Source organism: Trichomycterus rosablanca, chromosome 1 (assembly GCF_030014385.1).
Source record: "Trichomycterus rosablanca isolate fTriRos1 chromosome 1, fTriRos1.hap1, whole genome shotgun sequence".
Lineage (NCBI taxonomy): Eukaryota > Metazoa > Chordata > Actinopteri > Siluriformes > Trichomycteridae > Trichomycterus > Trichomycterus rosablanca.
Genome location: NC_085988.1, coordinates 38,911,278 through 38,927,412, shown reverse-complemented (window position 1 = coordinate 38,927,412; position 16,135 = coordinate 38,911,278). Strand labels below are relative to the sequence as shown.

The 16,135-nt window shown below is 38.4% G+C and overlaps 1 protein-coding gene across 1 annotated transcript; it reads right to left on the bottom strand.

Moving 5' to 3' along the window:
* Positions 1–477: 477 nt before the first annotated feature.
* ticrr (TopBP1-interacting, checkpoint, and replication regulator) lies at positions 478–14,505 on the bottom strand. The gene is given in 22 exon segments (XM_063002627.1): positions 478–1,204; positions 2,985–3,113; positions 4,209–6,369; positions 7,099–7,232; positions 8,797–8,931; positions 9,035–9,093; positions 9,207–9,297; positions 9,412–9,546; positions 9,657–9,729; positions 9,819–9,896; positions 9,975–10,215; positions 10,299–10,381; positions 10,506–10,593; positions 10,712–10,814; positions 10,968–11,105; positions 11,197–11,385; positions 11,517–11,644; positions 11,779–11,917; positions 12,597–12,822; positions 12,949–13,181; positions 13,285–13,534; positions 13,828–14,505. Coding segments are annotated over 22 exon segments (5,625 nt in total). The 3' UTR covers positions 478–1,070.
* Between the last annotated feature and the right edge of the window lie 1,630 nt (positions 14,506–16,135).

Sequence of the window (16,135 nt, the reverse complement as noted above, 5' to 3'; positions counted from 1 at the left end):
TCATAGAAGCCCATTAATGAAAGCAAAGATGTGATTGTGGTAAAATGAACTTATTTCACTTCATCAGTAGACAAAAGAGATTTTGTTTTTGTTTCTGTATTTACATTATTCAAATGATTCAATGACTTTCTTTTTTCCCCCCACTTTCCCCACAAATTAGGCAATATTTCATTGCACTTATGATGTCTTGATGGTACCATGACATCCACATTGGACAAACAGGGCTGCATGGTAGCACAAACTACCTTAAACGTGTGCAGTACATATCTACAGAGAGCTTTAACATAAAAGAACACACTGCTCTCTGAACACCTCTACAAATCACACCAGCACCTCAGACAGTAGGCATCGCTGTTGCAGTGGAAAAAAGTGACTCTCCATCTATCTTTTTCTCTGACATGGTCAATATACTGTATGTCTATAACTCACAAAGACAGGTCCTTTTCTGTCATATTTAGTAAGCAACTAAATCATCAATGAAATAAAGCAGAACACTGATATCTTTATTAAAATAATTTGTTTCACATTTAGACTTAATTCACATGACAGTACAATGCAATGTGTCCGAAGGTTTGGTTTAACAAGTTTTCCTTCTAACTACTAAGGGCAAAAAGTACGCATTAAAATATTTTACCTTAATAGCCTTACATCATATATACAGTATTTGTAGTATGCAGAAGTAATCAGCATCAATATTTACATGAAGTAATTTTGTTACATTAATAGGCTATTACATTAATGTCTCCTTAATGCTACATCACAAGCTACTCAGACTTTATTTATTTTTTAAATTTACAAACACAGGAAAATAGAGATGATTCGTCTTTAGTTGTAAAGATAAATAGAAGGATAATATTAAACTGTGAAATGTTAAAGCTTTATTAGCTGTTACCAGACAAAAATCTGATGTAAACAGATGTTTAAAAAACAGTAAAAACAAGACTTACCACACATGAGGAAAAACCAAAACCATCAAATCACATGAATAAAACAAACAAGCATGACAAGTACAGATAAGACCAAAACACATAAATATAATACGCTCATTATTAAACAGCTTTACTAAAATGTCAAGAGTCCAGTAGTCTCTTTCGGCTGTATGTCCTACCAGAGCGCTGGTGTCTCTGTGGTTGACTAAAAGGTGAAACATCGAAGGTGACCAAACTCTTATCACCAAACTCCTGTCCTGAGAGTCCACTCGGTTCTGTGACAGTAAAGACAAAATCATTAAGCATTACAATACTGGCAAAAGTAAAAAAAAATTGGGACACATTTCTTAATCACTGAATTCAGGTGTTTTATTCAGACACATTGCCGCAGGTGTGTATAAAATCAAGCACTTAGCAATGCAGTCTGCCTTTACAATTATTTGTGAAAGAATTGGTCATTCTAAAGAGCTCAGTGAATTCAAGAATGGTGCTGTAATAGGATGTCACAGCTGCAACAAGTCACTTTGTAATTTTTTTCCCTACTAGATATTCCATGATCAGTTGAGAGTGGTATTATTGAAAATTAGAAAGTGGAAGCTACGTATTGTTACAGAGTGGGGACGCCGAGTGCCGAGGCGTTTAGTGCATAAAGGTCACCAACACACTGCTGTCTGAAAACTTAGTTCCTCTGGCATTAACATCAGCCCAAAAACTGTGTGCTTAGAGCTTCATGGCATGGGTTTCCGTGGCTAAGCAGCTGCATGCAAGCCTTACATCACCAAGCACAACACCAGGTGTCAAATGAAGTGGTGTAAAGCATACAAAGACATTTTGGACAATTGTATGCTTTCAACCTTGTGGGAAAGGTTTGGAGAAGGCCCTTTTCCAGCATAACTGTGTCCCAGTGCATAAGGCAGGGTTCATAAAGACATGGTTGTGCGAGTTTGGTGTGAAAGAACTTGGCTGGCCCACACAGTGTCCTGAGCTCAACCCCATCGAGCACCTTTGGTATGAACTAGGATGAAGATTGCAAGCCAGGTCCTCTCACCCCACATCAGTGCCTGACCTCACAAGTGAATGGATGAATGGACAAAAATCCCACAGAAACTCCAAAATTCTGTAGAAAGGCTTTCCGGTAGACTGTTATAGCTGCAAAAGAGGACTAACTAATGGGATTTAAAAAAAAAAAAAGCTCCTGTGGATTTAAAATGGTATGTCATAAAAGTTCCTGTGGGTTTAATGTACCTTTGTATTATATTGTGTGTTTAAGCATCTGGGTGCATGATGTAGATATTTTTATAGAAGCAGAGTACATTAGATATGTTCCAACACTCTACATGTTTAACTCTAATGCATTTACCTCCTATATGATTGAGGACTTTGCCAACAAAGTCAGCAGTTCTCTACTAACTGTATGACAAATGTTACTGTATTAATGATTTATCAATAACCCCACATCATGAATAATGCAGAATAGAACAGTTATTTCACAATATCTGTCTGTCAACTTACCAGCTCACTAATACTAAAGTCAATTATTTACCTTAATGCAACTAAAAATTTAACTATACATACTATTATAGCATCTATGTATGTACATACACACTATATAGAGTCTATATCAATATGCTTTAAAAGACAGGACAATTGTTTTCCCAAGATGCTTTAAGCTGATGAAGGATTAACTCAAAGTACAACATAGGTGTGTATACTGCTGGAACAATGTCTAATAAGTAAGCAATGATTAATAAAGAAATGAATGTACATACTCTATTATTAATGATGAGAGATACCTAGGTACACAGATACAGTACTACAGAAGCTGCTAACAAAGAGCCTGCATCACAATAGACGTTAATAAATATTGCAAGCAAATGCTTTGGTAAAGTACAAATACGTCATATAAACAATTTGGCTCATTGGCTGTGCTTTAAAAAGGTCTGGGTCAAAGTTTAATCAGAATAAACTAATTGTTAACAGTTTAGCACAGAGTTGCATACCACATTTCTTACAATAATTAGTACAAACAAAGTGACACTGTTTATATCTTCTCACCATTAGATTGTGTGGTTTCCTTGGTAAGAGTGACTTTCTTTCCCTTGTATAAAAGGGGCGACTGGGTGAGAGCAAAAATTCCACTGGCAGACACTGGCTTTCTAACTTTGGAGGGTGGAGGGGTAACCGCTGTGAAAATAAACATATTATTACAATTTCACCAGAAGAATTTGTATATGTATTACTACAATGTTCTACTTTAGGGTATCTGTAATGTTTAAATGAAACTGCACCACCAGGTTCAGATTGATTTGAGTAACAGAGGCTATGTAGAAACATTCACTCCACTGAGCAGGTTTTAAAATGTGGACAGTAATATATTAATTTGCACAAACTTTCCTTCCATATAACTTCACAGACTATGATTTATCTGAAATTATTTTTACAGTTTATTCTGTAATACACAAGTAATGTGGTTGCATAAATATGCACACCCTTGGACTAGTACTTTGATGAATCATCTTTTGATTTTGACAGCACTCAGTCTTTTTGAGTACTGTAGAAGTCTATCATCATGGCACATCTTGACTTGACAATCTGTGCCCACTTTTCCTTGCAAAAGTGCTCCAATTCCGTCAAGATTGTGAGGGCATATTCTGTGCACAGCCCTCTTCAGGTCACCCCACAAATTTTTAATTGGATTTAGATTTGGACTTTGGCTGTACCATTTCAAAATGTTGATCAACTTCTGGTAAAGCCATTCTTTTGTTGATGTGGAGGTTTGCTTTAGGTTGTTGTGATGGTGAAATACAATTCCATCTAAGCTTTTTAGCAGAAGCCTAAAGCTTTTAGGCCAAAACTGATTTTTTGGAACTGTTCAAAACTTCTCTTAAGTTTACAAGTTTACTTATTGGCAGATGTCAGTACTATTTAACATGAGATTGAATGTGATTGGTTCACTCTGAACACAGCCACATCCCCAATTATAAGAGGGTGTGCGCACTTACAAAACGACATTATTTAAGTTCTTTTCCTTTAAATAATTTCAGTTTGTTCTTTAAATGAATTGCACAGATTATAGGTCACATTAAAGGAATAAATCTGAAATGATTTCTGTTGGTGAGATTTTTTTTACAGGGTTGATTGGCAGGTTGGCAAAGCATGCAAAGAGAGGGGGATGCACAGGTGTAAAATAGTTAAAAATGTGAATGTTTACAACAGCCCCAGCCCTGAACATTTAGTAAATTAAATTAGAAAAAAAATTGTTACTCATGAGCATCTCACCTGAACCAAGTGATCCGGTTGCACTTATCCATGACAATTCATCACATCTGTCATTGTCTCTTTGGTTACATTGTGGCACCACAGATTCTAAACAGTCCATTTCTTCTGACGGGCAAAGCTTTGATGGCATCGCTAATGTGTATTTCCAAGCAGAACCAGTCACTGACTCCTTGAGTTCCTCTGTCCCCTGTAGTCTGTACACACCCTCAAGGTCTGGGTCTTCCAGGAGCCCAGTCTTTTCCTTGATGGCACTTTCCTTGGTAGGCAACAAACAGGTTTTTGCCCTTTTTTTGCGAGGCCACTTACTAAAGTTTTCTGGGGTTAACCTACCTAAGCTCCTAGGAGATGGAGTCCAAGGTTCCCCAGGAGCCACAGGTGATGGGCTATTGGTAAGAGGCCTTGTAGGAGTAATTGCCTGGCATATGAATGTCTGAAAACCTCCCATTCCAGGTGTTTCATGAGTACAGTGAGATGGGGATATGCAGCTAGGTTCCTTGTGTTTGTAACAATGTGCAAGTGGGCTATTAACTCCTGATGCCTTAGCGTTTGTTTGTAAAGCTAGAACTTTTGCTGCACACTCTGATGCCTCATTTGAATTAAAAGAGTCAGTACGCTTGAACTTAAGCTTAGGCAATCCAGATGCCTGCATTTCCAATTCGACTTCATAAGTAAGAGGATTTGGCTTGACAGACTGCTGCTTCTTTTTATCTGCAGGTGTTCTTGAGGCTCTTGGAGTGGAGAACACTGGCAGACCAGCAGAATAACCAAGACGTGCTGCTGCCCTTCTTTGTTGCCGATCTGGGGTCTGGCGGAAACCATATCTCCGCTCTTGTGTAGTTTCGCCTGGGTGTGCTTGTGTGCCTGTAAACTCAAAAACCTCACTTGATTTAGATGGTTTCCTTGAGAAAGAGATATTCATTTTAATACCACCAGTTAATTCAGTTTTTACTACAGAGGCCTCTGCAATATCAATGCTCTCCTCCGTGGTTGTACCGCTGAACTGCGATGAGTCAAAGTGTTGGGTATCTGAGGATGATCCCTCCTCCATTGTTTCCTGAAGAGATTCATTCTGTCCATAAATAACATTTGTTGTAAAAGACTCACCATCTCGTGTCTGATTATTCTTAATCTGCTTTAATGAAGTCCTGGGATAGTTTGTGCCAACAGATGGATGACTGCCCAAAGGAAGAGAACCTAAAGGTGTTTCTGGGGACTTCACTTTCATAGATGAACCCATACCTTTACTGGGGGAAAAGTTGCTGGATAGGGCAGAAGAGCGTTTAATAGGTGTCTTTCCAGAACGAGTACACATGTGTGGGGATCCAGAGTTCTTGCTGGGTGTTTTTAATTCTGGTGTTTGTGGTGATGAAGCATCAACAGAAAGCATTTCAGGATTTTTTGGATGGCTCTTCTGTAAATGTAAGTTTCTTCTTATCTTTTCTGAACCCAATTTAGGCTCCTCAAGATCAACACGTCCTCTAATTTCAGATGCTCTTTGTGGTGTTTTAGGGGACATTCTGCTTTTTTGGTGGTTTGATTTTTCAGGGGTTTTAGCAAACTGATCTCTGCAAAGCTTGTCTGGTGTCATCAACCTTGGGGAAAATCTTTTAGGGGTTTGTGGAGAATCTGGAACCTTAAATGGTTTGTCAGACAGATGCTTCCATGGAGAAGAAGACCAGTTATTTTGACATATACCTGTGACTGTTTCAGGAGATGCTTTGCTTTTTTGTTGGCTTGATTTCTCAGGAGTTTTAAAAAGTTCAATTTCATCTTTGCCCAACTTGCCTGGTGACATCAATCTAGGGGAATATCTATTGGAGATCTGGGGAGACTCTGGAACCTTGAATGCATTTTCTGAAAGATGTTTCTTTGGAGATGGAGACCAAGTGACACTCTTCTTAGGTGTTCTCATATTGGGGCTCTTCACTGGAGTTCTAAGAATACCTTTTAATGGGCTTTTCTTCGGTGTTTCCAGCACAAAACTTTTTGTAGCTAGAGCTCTGAAAGGACTCCCTCTCAGGGTCATGCCGTTCTCCCCAACAGCATGGCCTGGGCTCTTAGAGAAAGGAGAATTTTGAGCCTTGCAAGAAGAACTTGGGGTCCTGGGAGTTCTGTTACCAAGTTGTTTATATGGAGATTTTCTCTGACTTTTATTGTAGTCCTGAAAAAAAGCAGAAGTCAGCAAATTATTTCGTCTTCAATGTGTCTACTATTGTTACTAAAGTTTTTTTTTTGTTTTTTTTTTTTACAGCAGATCAGGTGACAGCAGACTTTTGTACAATATAAAGAGTCTACACACCCCTGTAAAGTGGCAGGTTTTTGTAATGTAAAAAATCTGACCAAAATAAATCATTTCAAATTTATTCCTTTAATGTGGCCTGTAATTAAAGTAAATTATTTTTAAAAACAAACTGAAACTTTATAAGGAGACAAAAAATGAAAATAATGTGGTTGCATAAGTGCACACACCCTCTTATAATTGGGGATGTGGAAGTTTAGAATGAACCAATCAGATTTAAACTAACATTAAATGTCAAACCTATGTTAAATAGTCAGGGTGAAGAAAATTGTAAACAATTCCAAATATCAGTCAATTTTGTCATGTTTAAAGGTGAAATTTCTCTTCATTTTTAGCTTTTTTAGCAGAGGCCTGAAGGTTTTATGCCAATGACCCAAAGCCCATTCAGCAAGGCCAAAGCATGGCGTCACCAGAAGAAGATCATAGAAGAACCCAGACCTCAATCCAATTTAAAATCTGTGGGGTGACCTGAAGAGGGCATATTTATGCAACCTTATTATTATTTTTTTTTTAAATCACTCCCCTAAACAATTTTAGTTTGTTTTTCAATTGAATTGTACAGATAAGTCACATCAAAAGTATATGCATTACCTCAAAAACATAATCTGTGGACGCAGCTTCAGCATTTTGTGTCCTTAAAGTGGATGTGGTTGGTCGCCCAGGTGACTCAGCAGCACCGAAAAGAAGTCTCACTGGTGATTTTACGGCCCGAATATTAATACCACCTAGACATGAGAACACAAATTCTACATCATTAAATAAGTAGTTAACTGGTGTACTCATGCAATTTGAGATATTGTGTGGTTTATAATAAATGCATTATACTCCATGTATGCTGTATGTGCCAAAAATGTACCTAGATGATGAATTCTTCATATGTTTAGGTTAAATTTGGGTCATGGTTAATAATGGGTTTACTTAATGAATATTCGTTGGAAGTCCACATTTGTTAACATGAAAATAGTCTTTTTCATAGTACTTGATATTTGTCACTATAGAGGTATACGACTATAGAGCAGTTGTATGAAGCCTCACAGCTTTCTGACCGTGTCATTTTAGAGAAACCGGAAAACAGTTATACAGTGGATAACATTTTACTCAAATTTGCATTACACTTTACTAAGTTTGAAAGGTAAAGAAAGCGGTTTTTTTTTTTTTGCTCCATTGCGGATCAGGTGGTCTCAATGGATACCTGTGGACCATGCGTCAGCCATAAGCTCTGTATTCCATTAAAGAAAAAATAAAAACTTCTTATGAACTTAGGTTACATATAGAGATGTACCGATCAGGGTTTTTGGCCCCGATTCCGATCTCCGATCTCCTTTCAGGGACATCGGCCAATAGCCGATTGCGATCGGGGGGGGGGGGGGGGGTGGGGGGGTTAGCAGTAAATAAAATAAATAAACTTAAAGAGCCTCACAGTGAAGATAAACCGGAGCAGCGCGCGCGTGTGTGTGTTTGTGCCTTTAGAAGAGACGCTTTGTTCACAGTATCGCTATAAGTGATTCATTGATTCACGAGTCATTTTTCGCGAAGCGTAAGTTTCTCTTCTCAGTTATCTCTCCGTGTTTACTGTTATTAATTAAATGTCGTGGTTTTAAATAAACACCAACTAATACAGAACATTCTGTGTGACTCTCTTACATTAAAAAGCTTCATTAAAAAGCTTAATTAAACTGCTATTACCACAGATCTGTAACCGAGTCAGACTCGTTCCGTCTAAGGAGCTAAAAGTTCAGCAGATGATCCTGAACTAACGAATTTGGTAATGAATAAACTTTTGCCTCTGATTGGCTCTGTAACGTTTTCTGTTCTCATCTACATCACAAGTAAGAACCGCTTACGATTTACCAAAGTGAACCAGGAGTTTATATAACGTGCTGATAGAATCGACTCAGATGTGACCGGGTTGAATTATCTTTTTAAAGTAAATATTACAATCAGCAAAATTACATCGTATGTATGATGCACAACGTTAATGATGTTATTTTAGGTCATGAAGAGCTTTCACGATGGTTTCTGTACGATGGTTGATGAATGGTGATGTGATGGTTGGTGCTTCGTAGCTCAAAGTCTGGATCAATCCACTGAGCTGTTAACTTAACGTGGTCTTTATATATCACACGATCGGATCGGCTACTTTTAGGAAATATCGGCCGATCGCATATTTTGATTAAAAATCGGCCGATACCGATTCGTAGCCGATCGATCGTCCCATCTCTAGTTACATATGTGGTTGTTCCACTAAAACTACAATAAAAATTAGGGCAAAAAAACCCTTTTGCTTACCTTTACCCTCAGAGGCGGGAAGCTGTGAGGAGGACAAGGCCCTATCCAAATTTCTAGACCGTGGTTGTGAGCTTGAGTAAAAGACACTGGAATGTCTTCTGGCAAGTTTTTTGATTCTAGGACTCCTCCGTAAATCTATTAAACAAGGAATTTTTAAAAATTAAACAAAACAAAGGTCTTCTCCAATGGTATACTTTACAAACAGTTCTATCATTTTTTACAAGACTAAGTAACTGACCGATAGCAGGTTTGACTGGAGACTCCTCAACGATGACCAGATCACTTTCACCAGACCTCCTAACAAAGAATAATAATAAGGACAATAAGGACATACAGTCAGTGTTTCAGAAGGTTAAAAGGTTAGGTTAAAAGACTCCTTTCAATAATATGAACTTTAAAGCAAAACTGACCTGCCAGTCCTTTGTCTATGTAGTAGACGATTTGATACTTGCTTATGCAGGGGTGTCTCAGATACTTTTTTTGTTAGCAGAGCAGTGTGTTCTGCAATAAAAGAATTTATAAAGCATATTGTTCTTAAAACATGTTTCTTATTAACTTTTTTCATACCATTTTATGTTGTATTTTATTTTCAGGCAAAACATCAACATGCATTACCATCTTCTATTTGTATCCGTTTTCGTTTCTTTACTCCCTCCACGGCTGATACCGACTGACTTCGAGGCATTTTGGATTTCTTTGAGGGTGTCATGTTCTCCTGATTGAAGAGGTTTCTGCGCACCTTTGTCACCTCTGTCCAAAAAAATTGTGTTGTTTTACAGACTGGCTACTTCTCTACTAAATAAGTGATTATCATACTGTACATAAACATTCAGTTAGTAGCATGACTATACATTACTTGCCTTGAACTGCTTGTTTTTGTGTCGGCTGGCTGACTACATTTAATTTTTCTACAGGAACACACTTGGGCTTTGCCTGTTAAAATACAGAAAAGTTTATTCAAATTTATGGCAAATTCCCAGAAAAACAGCACAAAACACTCGTATATCTTATGTAATATGTACCTGTCTTGTAGATTTCCTAGGCATCTCTATTTGCCGGCGGGTTTGTGGAGCCTCTGTCATGCTTTTATGACGAGTGAGCTTACTGAATTGCAAAAAAATAGCATTGCATGATAAACCATTTTCTCATAAATGTACAACTGTACAAATACTATTTACATGTAATTCTCACCTCCTCTTCTTAGCAGAGCGATTGCGCAACTCTTCAAGTCGATCTCCAACACTAGAGGCCAAGCTCTGCGTGGCTGAGAGTGATGCAGGGCTTACAGAAACACTATCTTTTGCCATGGAGTCATCACTAAAAAAGTCAGAAGGCAGAACAGCAACAAGAACCTCAGGCAGCTGAGTGCCGAGACTGTGATAGGTGTCTGCCAGGATCTTAGGAATGCTGTTTAGGTACCTGTAACATAGTAAGAAAGCGTATTATTTCTGATTCCAACAGGACTCACTAAGTTTACATGGAAAATTTCACCAAGCACTCACAGTGGCATGACCTCTTCCTGCATGAACTTCGACAAGTAAACAGGATCATTTGTCAAAGATATTATCCGCAGCATTCCAGCCACCTAGTTTGAAAGAAGGGCATCAATATCGGTTTGTTCATAACTGATACATTTCTAAGAAACAAATTACATATCAATGACTTAACTAATTAAGTAAAAACTTCAGCTGAAGGCTGAATATTCTCACCTCTTCCACCATTTGCTCCACATGGTCTTGATGATCTGAAAATGGTGGCCTGCACAGCTCAAGTCTGAGAACTACTTGTAACTGACAACTAAAAGTAAAAAGTTTAGGTAATAAGTTTTTTTTTTTTAATACTTCTGTATTTTAAACATGTGTTCCATGTATCATTATGTAATAATAGTAAGGATAGTAAGGAATCAAATACATACTCCTTGATTTTACTTTCAGTGTCAGAAACACTTCCGTAAAGCTGCCGAATGGACTGAGCACTTTTTAAGAGATTCTTCTTGATGAAATCCAAGAATGAAGCCTGTCAAAAAAAAAAAAAAAAAGTCCCTATCTGTGATTTTCCTCATTCTGGTCACAAGTGTATTAAACTATTATTAAACATTAAGAAATAAAAATCTCAACATATTAGCATTTATACCACATCATCATCAGCATATGAGTTACTTACACCTGTATCAGTGTTATTGCTGATGAAGGTTTTCACCACTGAGAGCAGATCCTGGACCTGATTAATTAGAGTCACACTTCTGTCCTCAACAGCCTGCTGATATCGCAGTTTCAAATGAGACAGCAGTTCCTCTTCATTTTTAAAGTCTGTAATATACATTTAGAATTGCATTACATGCTGATAAGCTGCAAACACACGTCATTTTAAAATGAGCTTAAAATGCTTGTCAGTACTCACGCATAGGACCAGCTTTAGTCCTTTCATCTAAACAGCTCCTACCCCGCTTCTCAGTTTCCTTGGTACTGCTGGAAGAATCTGTTTCTGTCTGACCCTTCTGTGCCTTCACATTGAAGCGAGCAACATTCAACATCTGCAAGGAACGACTCATGGTCTTCATTTTCTGGCGAACTGGTGTACGCTGTGCACCTACAGAGCAGAGGTCAAACATTTATTGTATAAATCAGGCATGCAAAGCGAATGTGGAAGACATACATGTATTTTTACAAAGAAATATTGTAAACCAGTACTTTACAAATTAAGGTGGCTGGTTTACTTACGTTTTTTGCCTTTCAGGCTGCTGTTAGGTCCAGTTTTGTTCTGATATAGCTCCACTAAGCTGTGGGTCAGCTCCAGCTGGGCATGTTCTTCATTTTGTTCTTGTTTCTCTGGTGCAGCATGTAAAAGCCTGGTGTGTAATGGAGTCAAGAGCATAAGCCTTAATGTCAAAACTTTAATATTGTAAAAAAAAAATCATTTATGCTTAACAAATACATGGACCTTTCAAAAACAAAAGCAAAACAAAATAAAAAAACACAATACCTCATTGACTCCATCAGATGGCTGCTAATTCCAGATTGGTCAGATAAAGGAAACCAGCACTCTGTAAAATCTGTCATATTAGGCCACTGCTGAAGATCTTGATTTGCCCATTCAGGAATTTGATGCTGATTAAATGACTCTGGGTATAGAAATGTTTTATGATTAATAAAATGAATAAAATTAAATGCCTTTCAAGGTACCACACCCCTCACTAAGCATAATTCTTGGGATATGACATAAGTTAGTCTGTTTGCCAATACAAATCCAAAATAAAATTATTTGACATGAGTTAGTTTCACATGGCATAAATTCCAAATATGTAAGAACAGACAGAGCTGGAAACGTGCAATACTTTCATCTTAAGCATTATTTTAGCATTATAAATTGGGAGGATTTTACACCAATCAGCTGCCCAGGTAAGTTCTTTGGGACACAATTATTCATTTCATTTTCATCGACTGCTTTGTCCTGGTCAGTGTTGCGGCGGACCAGGTTCCATCAAAAAACACTGGGCACAACGCAGGAATGCCCTGGACAGAGCACTTATTCATTGCAGGGCTTTAGTCATCCCCCTCAGACACAGCCAATTATATCTGCGTAGACAGCCGACGGTCAAAAACAAAGCTGAAATTTGACCCTAGATCTCAGCAGTGAAAAAGATTTTATTCATGGAGGTGTCATGCTAAACACTGTAATACTTTATAAGAGAAATGCAGATCAGCTGTCATGTAAATATAATTAAATTTTTTAAAAGCAAAAACCATGCCAAAAAACCTTTTTAACCATCCTTTTAAATATATTTACAATGTCGTACATACCTGAGCTATCCTCATCCTTTATAACAGCATTAAGAACACTACAGACTATGTCAGGCAGGTCTGTACAGTCAGTCATGTCTGCAGTTTCTGAGGAAACAAGGTTTGCACTCAGCACCTCCTTGCCCTCAGTTTTCAAAGGCTGGAGAACTGTCAGAAGAGCCATATGAGAGGACAATACTGACAAAACTGCAGAGTGGACAAGACCTCCTTCACTGACCTCTGCTAGCTGTACAAACAAAAATGAACACACAACATGTACTAAATGTTAATCATTGCTCTGTTACTTCTGTATAACCTTTTATCATGCTTGCACGTCAACCATCTATTAAAGTCAAGGAAATATAACATTTACCATGACAGAAGTATTAACGAAGAGTTCATTTAAAAGGCACTCAAAAACAGCTTGATTCTGCTCTGATTTATGTGAGTAAGACAGGACCCAGCACTCTGGTGCGTATTGAGTAAGAGAGCGGGTATCCAGGCCGTACAGCACACTTTGAAGAGTCACCTCTACAGGAGCACCCAGACTCCTCTGTCTGCATGAGACAGACTCCAGCAAAACACTGCACGTCTGTCTGTTCTCACCTGAGGACCACAGAACAAAAGTGGTGTAAATATTAAAACACATTAAGATTTGTATTGGTGTTAAAAGGAAACAAGATTGACTTTTTAGAACAGTTATATTTACCTGTGGCCCAGCCAAGTGTTCCAATAAGAGGCGGAAAGACTCGATTGTAAGTCTTTTCAGAGGACAGAATGCAGCCAGTACTCGAGCCAGATGGAAAGGCGAGTAATCCGTTGTTACCTAAAGTGTTCGGGTCAGGTTCCTTATAACTTTGGGTCAAACCAGGGGTAAGCATGGGAATCACTTTTCCAGCCACATGGTGCAGCGCCCCCATTATGGTCTTTAATCCAGTGTAGTCATCACCCACATTAACCTGTTGACAAATCGCAGGAAAGAAGTGACTTGATATGTCCATGCAGTTTAAAGCTGCAATTAGGTATTTGGCCATTTAATGGTTTAAACACTTAAAATCCTCCTGGCAAGATTTAGTTCCTGCAAACTACTCAAATAAGAAATTGTTCAATTGTGTGGCACATATTAAATTACAAGCAGCAAGTACATTGGTACACTAACAATAAAATATGGTGGATTTCTAACAAGAAGTATTAAATTTAAACAGTGATCTTTCTTTTATTCAATTAATTTGACAAAAATGTGTGAACCAACCTTGCAATGGCTGCAATCAACCCAGTAAAGGAGCACTTTCCGATGTACTATCATGTTCGTTAGACGTTTTGGCAACACAAGCTCAGATAAGTCCTTGTGATTTTCAACTTCACCATTGCGCAGCTGCAAAAACTCACCCAACTGTCCACTGGAATGTGGACATTTGGAGACCACAAACAAGAGATTTTTGTCCTGACATGAAAAGTCATCTTCAGCCAGAGAAATATTTGTTGTTGTCCTGCTGGATCTCCTTGGCCGCAAGGTGAGTTTAGTAGGAGATGTTATGTCTGGTCTGTCCCATTGAAAGTCTAAAAGAATCTCCTTGAGTGTATTCTGCACACAGGTGGCTGGACTTGACTGAAGTGTGTGCTCCTCATTAGTGGACTCTTTATTAGCACAAACTTTAAGCTGTAACTCCCCCTCAAACTCACTGAATGCTTTCTCTTGAAGTTCTTTAAAATGTGTTGCTCTTGTTATAAGACCGGCGCTTTTAACAGATCTGGAATGAAAGAACCTGTAACCCCATCTAATTTTCTCAAATCCATACTTGCTGCCCAGTGCGAGCAGAACTCGCAGTATCCACTGCTTCAAGTAATTCTGGTAAAGTTCAGTGGAGAAGTTCAGGTCTTCTGATCGATAGTCCACATCGATTGCGAAAACTGCATTATAAGAGGCCATCACTTCTCCGCTTAGAGACGCATCTGTACTTTTGATTTAACGTAGTATTAATTAGGCCTAATGAACCTCCAGTTTAGCTGGATAGAACAGATATAAAGCTGAAGACGACATGACTGGCTATCCAACAACAAACTAGTTTATTCGCTAGCTTCGTAGCATTATCGACGTTTACGCTTAGCACAAAAGCTAAAGTTGCCTAGTCTGTTTTAGTCAAACAAATCACTATAAAACGCATTTAAAGTCTATTAACTGCTAAATAAACTATACCCGCTGCGTAAAGTAACCTCAGAACTACACACTCTGTTCATTTAATTTAGTTTACAGTTCAAGTTTGCATAATATTTGTTTATACGCTTTACGAGTTCAAATCGCCATTTTCCTCTTTCTCTGCTCAGAGCTCAAACAGTTGGCGCTTTAGAGTTGACCTTCCCAACTCGAACTGTGATTGGCTCGAAGCCGCCATCCCACTGACATCATTGGACCGTTGCCTCTGACAGGACCAAAGCAACGTCAATCAAACCGTCTCTCGTTTTAAAATAAGGATTGTATAAAACAATTTGGTAAAATATCAAAATATGTTAAATAAAAGTATGAAAAGATTACAAAAAATATAAACACATTTGTAAACAAATTCAGTGCCAAACTAGTTGTGTCTTCATTGCCGACCACCAGAGGCCAGGCAAGGCTGTAGAAGAGCTGATCACTGCTGTTCACTTTTAATACGTGTGTGAATCTTTCCACCTGAAATTTCATAAACAAATATTTAGACATTCGAAATAATGTTGAACCAATATCACAATGGACTAAATAAATGTAATAAAAGTTATTTAAAATCATGAAAACTGATCAAACATACACTGATCAGCCATAACATTAAAACCAGCTCCCTGTTTCTACACTCACTGTCCATTTTATTAACCATATAGAAGCACTTTTGTAGTTCTACAATTACTGACTGTAGTCCATCTATTTCTCTACATACCTTTTAAGCCTGATTTCACCCTGTTCTTCAATGGTCAGGACCACCACAGAGTAGGTATTATTTAGGTGGTGGATGATTCTCAGCACTGCAGTGACAATGACATAGTGGTGGTGTGTTAGTGTGTGTTGTGCTGGTATGAGTGGATCAGACACAGCAGCGCTGCTGGAGTTTTTAAATGCCGTGTCCACTCACTGTCCACTCTATTAGACACTCCTACCTAGTTGGTTCACCTTGTAGATGTAAAGTCAGAGACGATCGCTCATCTATTGCTGCTGTTTGAGTTGCTCATCTTCTAGACCTTCATCAGTGGTCACAGGACACTGCCCACGGGGCGCTGTTGGCTGGATATTTTTGGTTGGTGGACTATTCTCAGTCCAGCAGTGACAGTAAGGTGTTTAAAAACTCCAGCAGCATTGTTGTGCTGCTAACCCACTGCCACTTGGATCCAGGGTTCATATCCCCAGTGGTGGTATTAGTCGGGGGTCTATGTACAGACATGATTGGCTGTGTCTGGGAGGGGGGATGGCTGAAGCCCTGCGATGGATTGGCAACCTGGCTGGAGTGTGTTAATGCCATTTTCTATTGTAATAAGAACAGAGTGTTTACTGTAAAAGTGATTAATTATTATACATTAAATTAAACTCATCA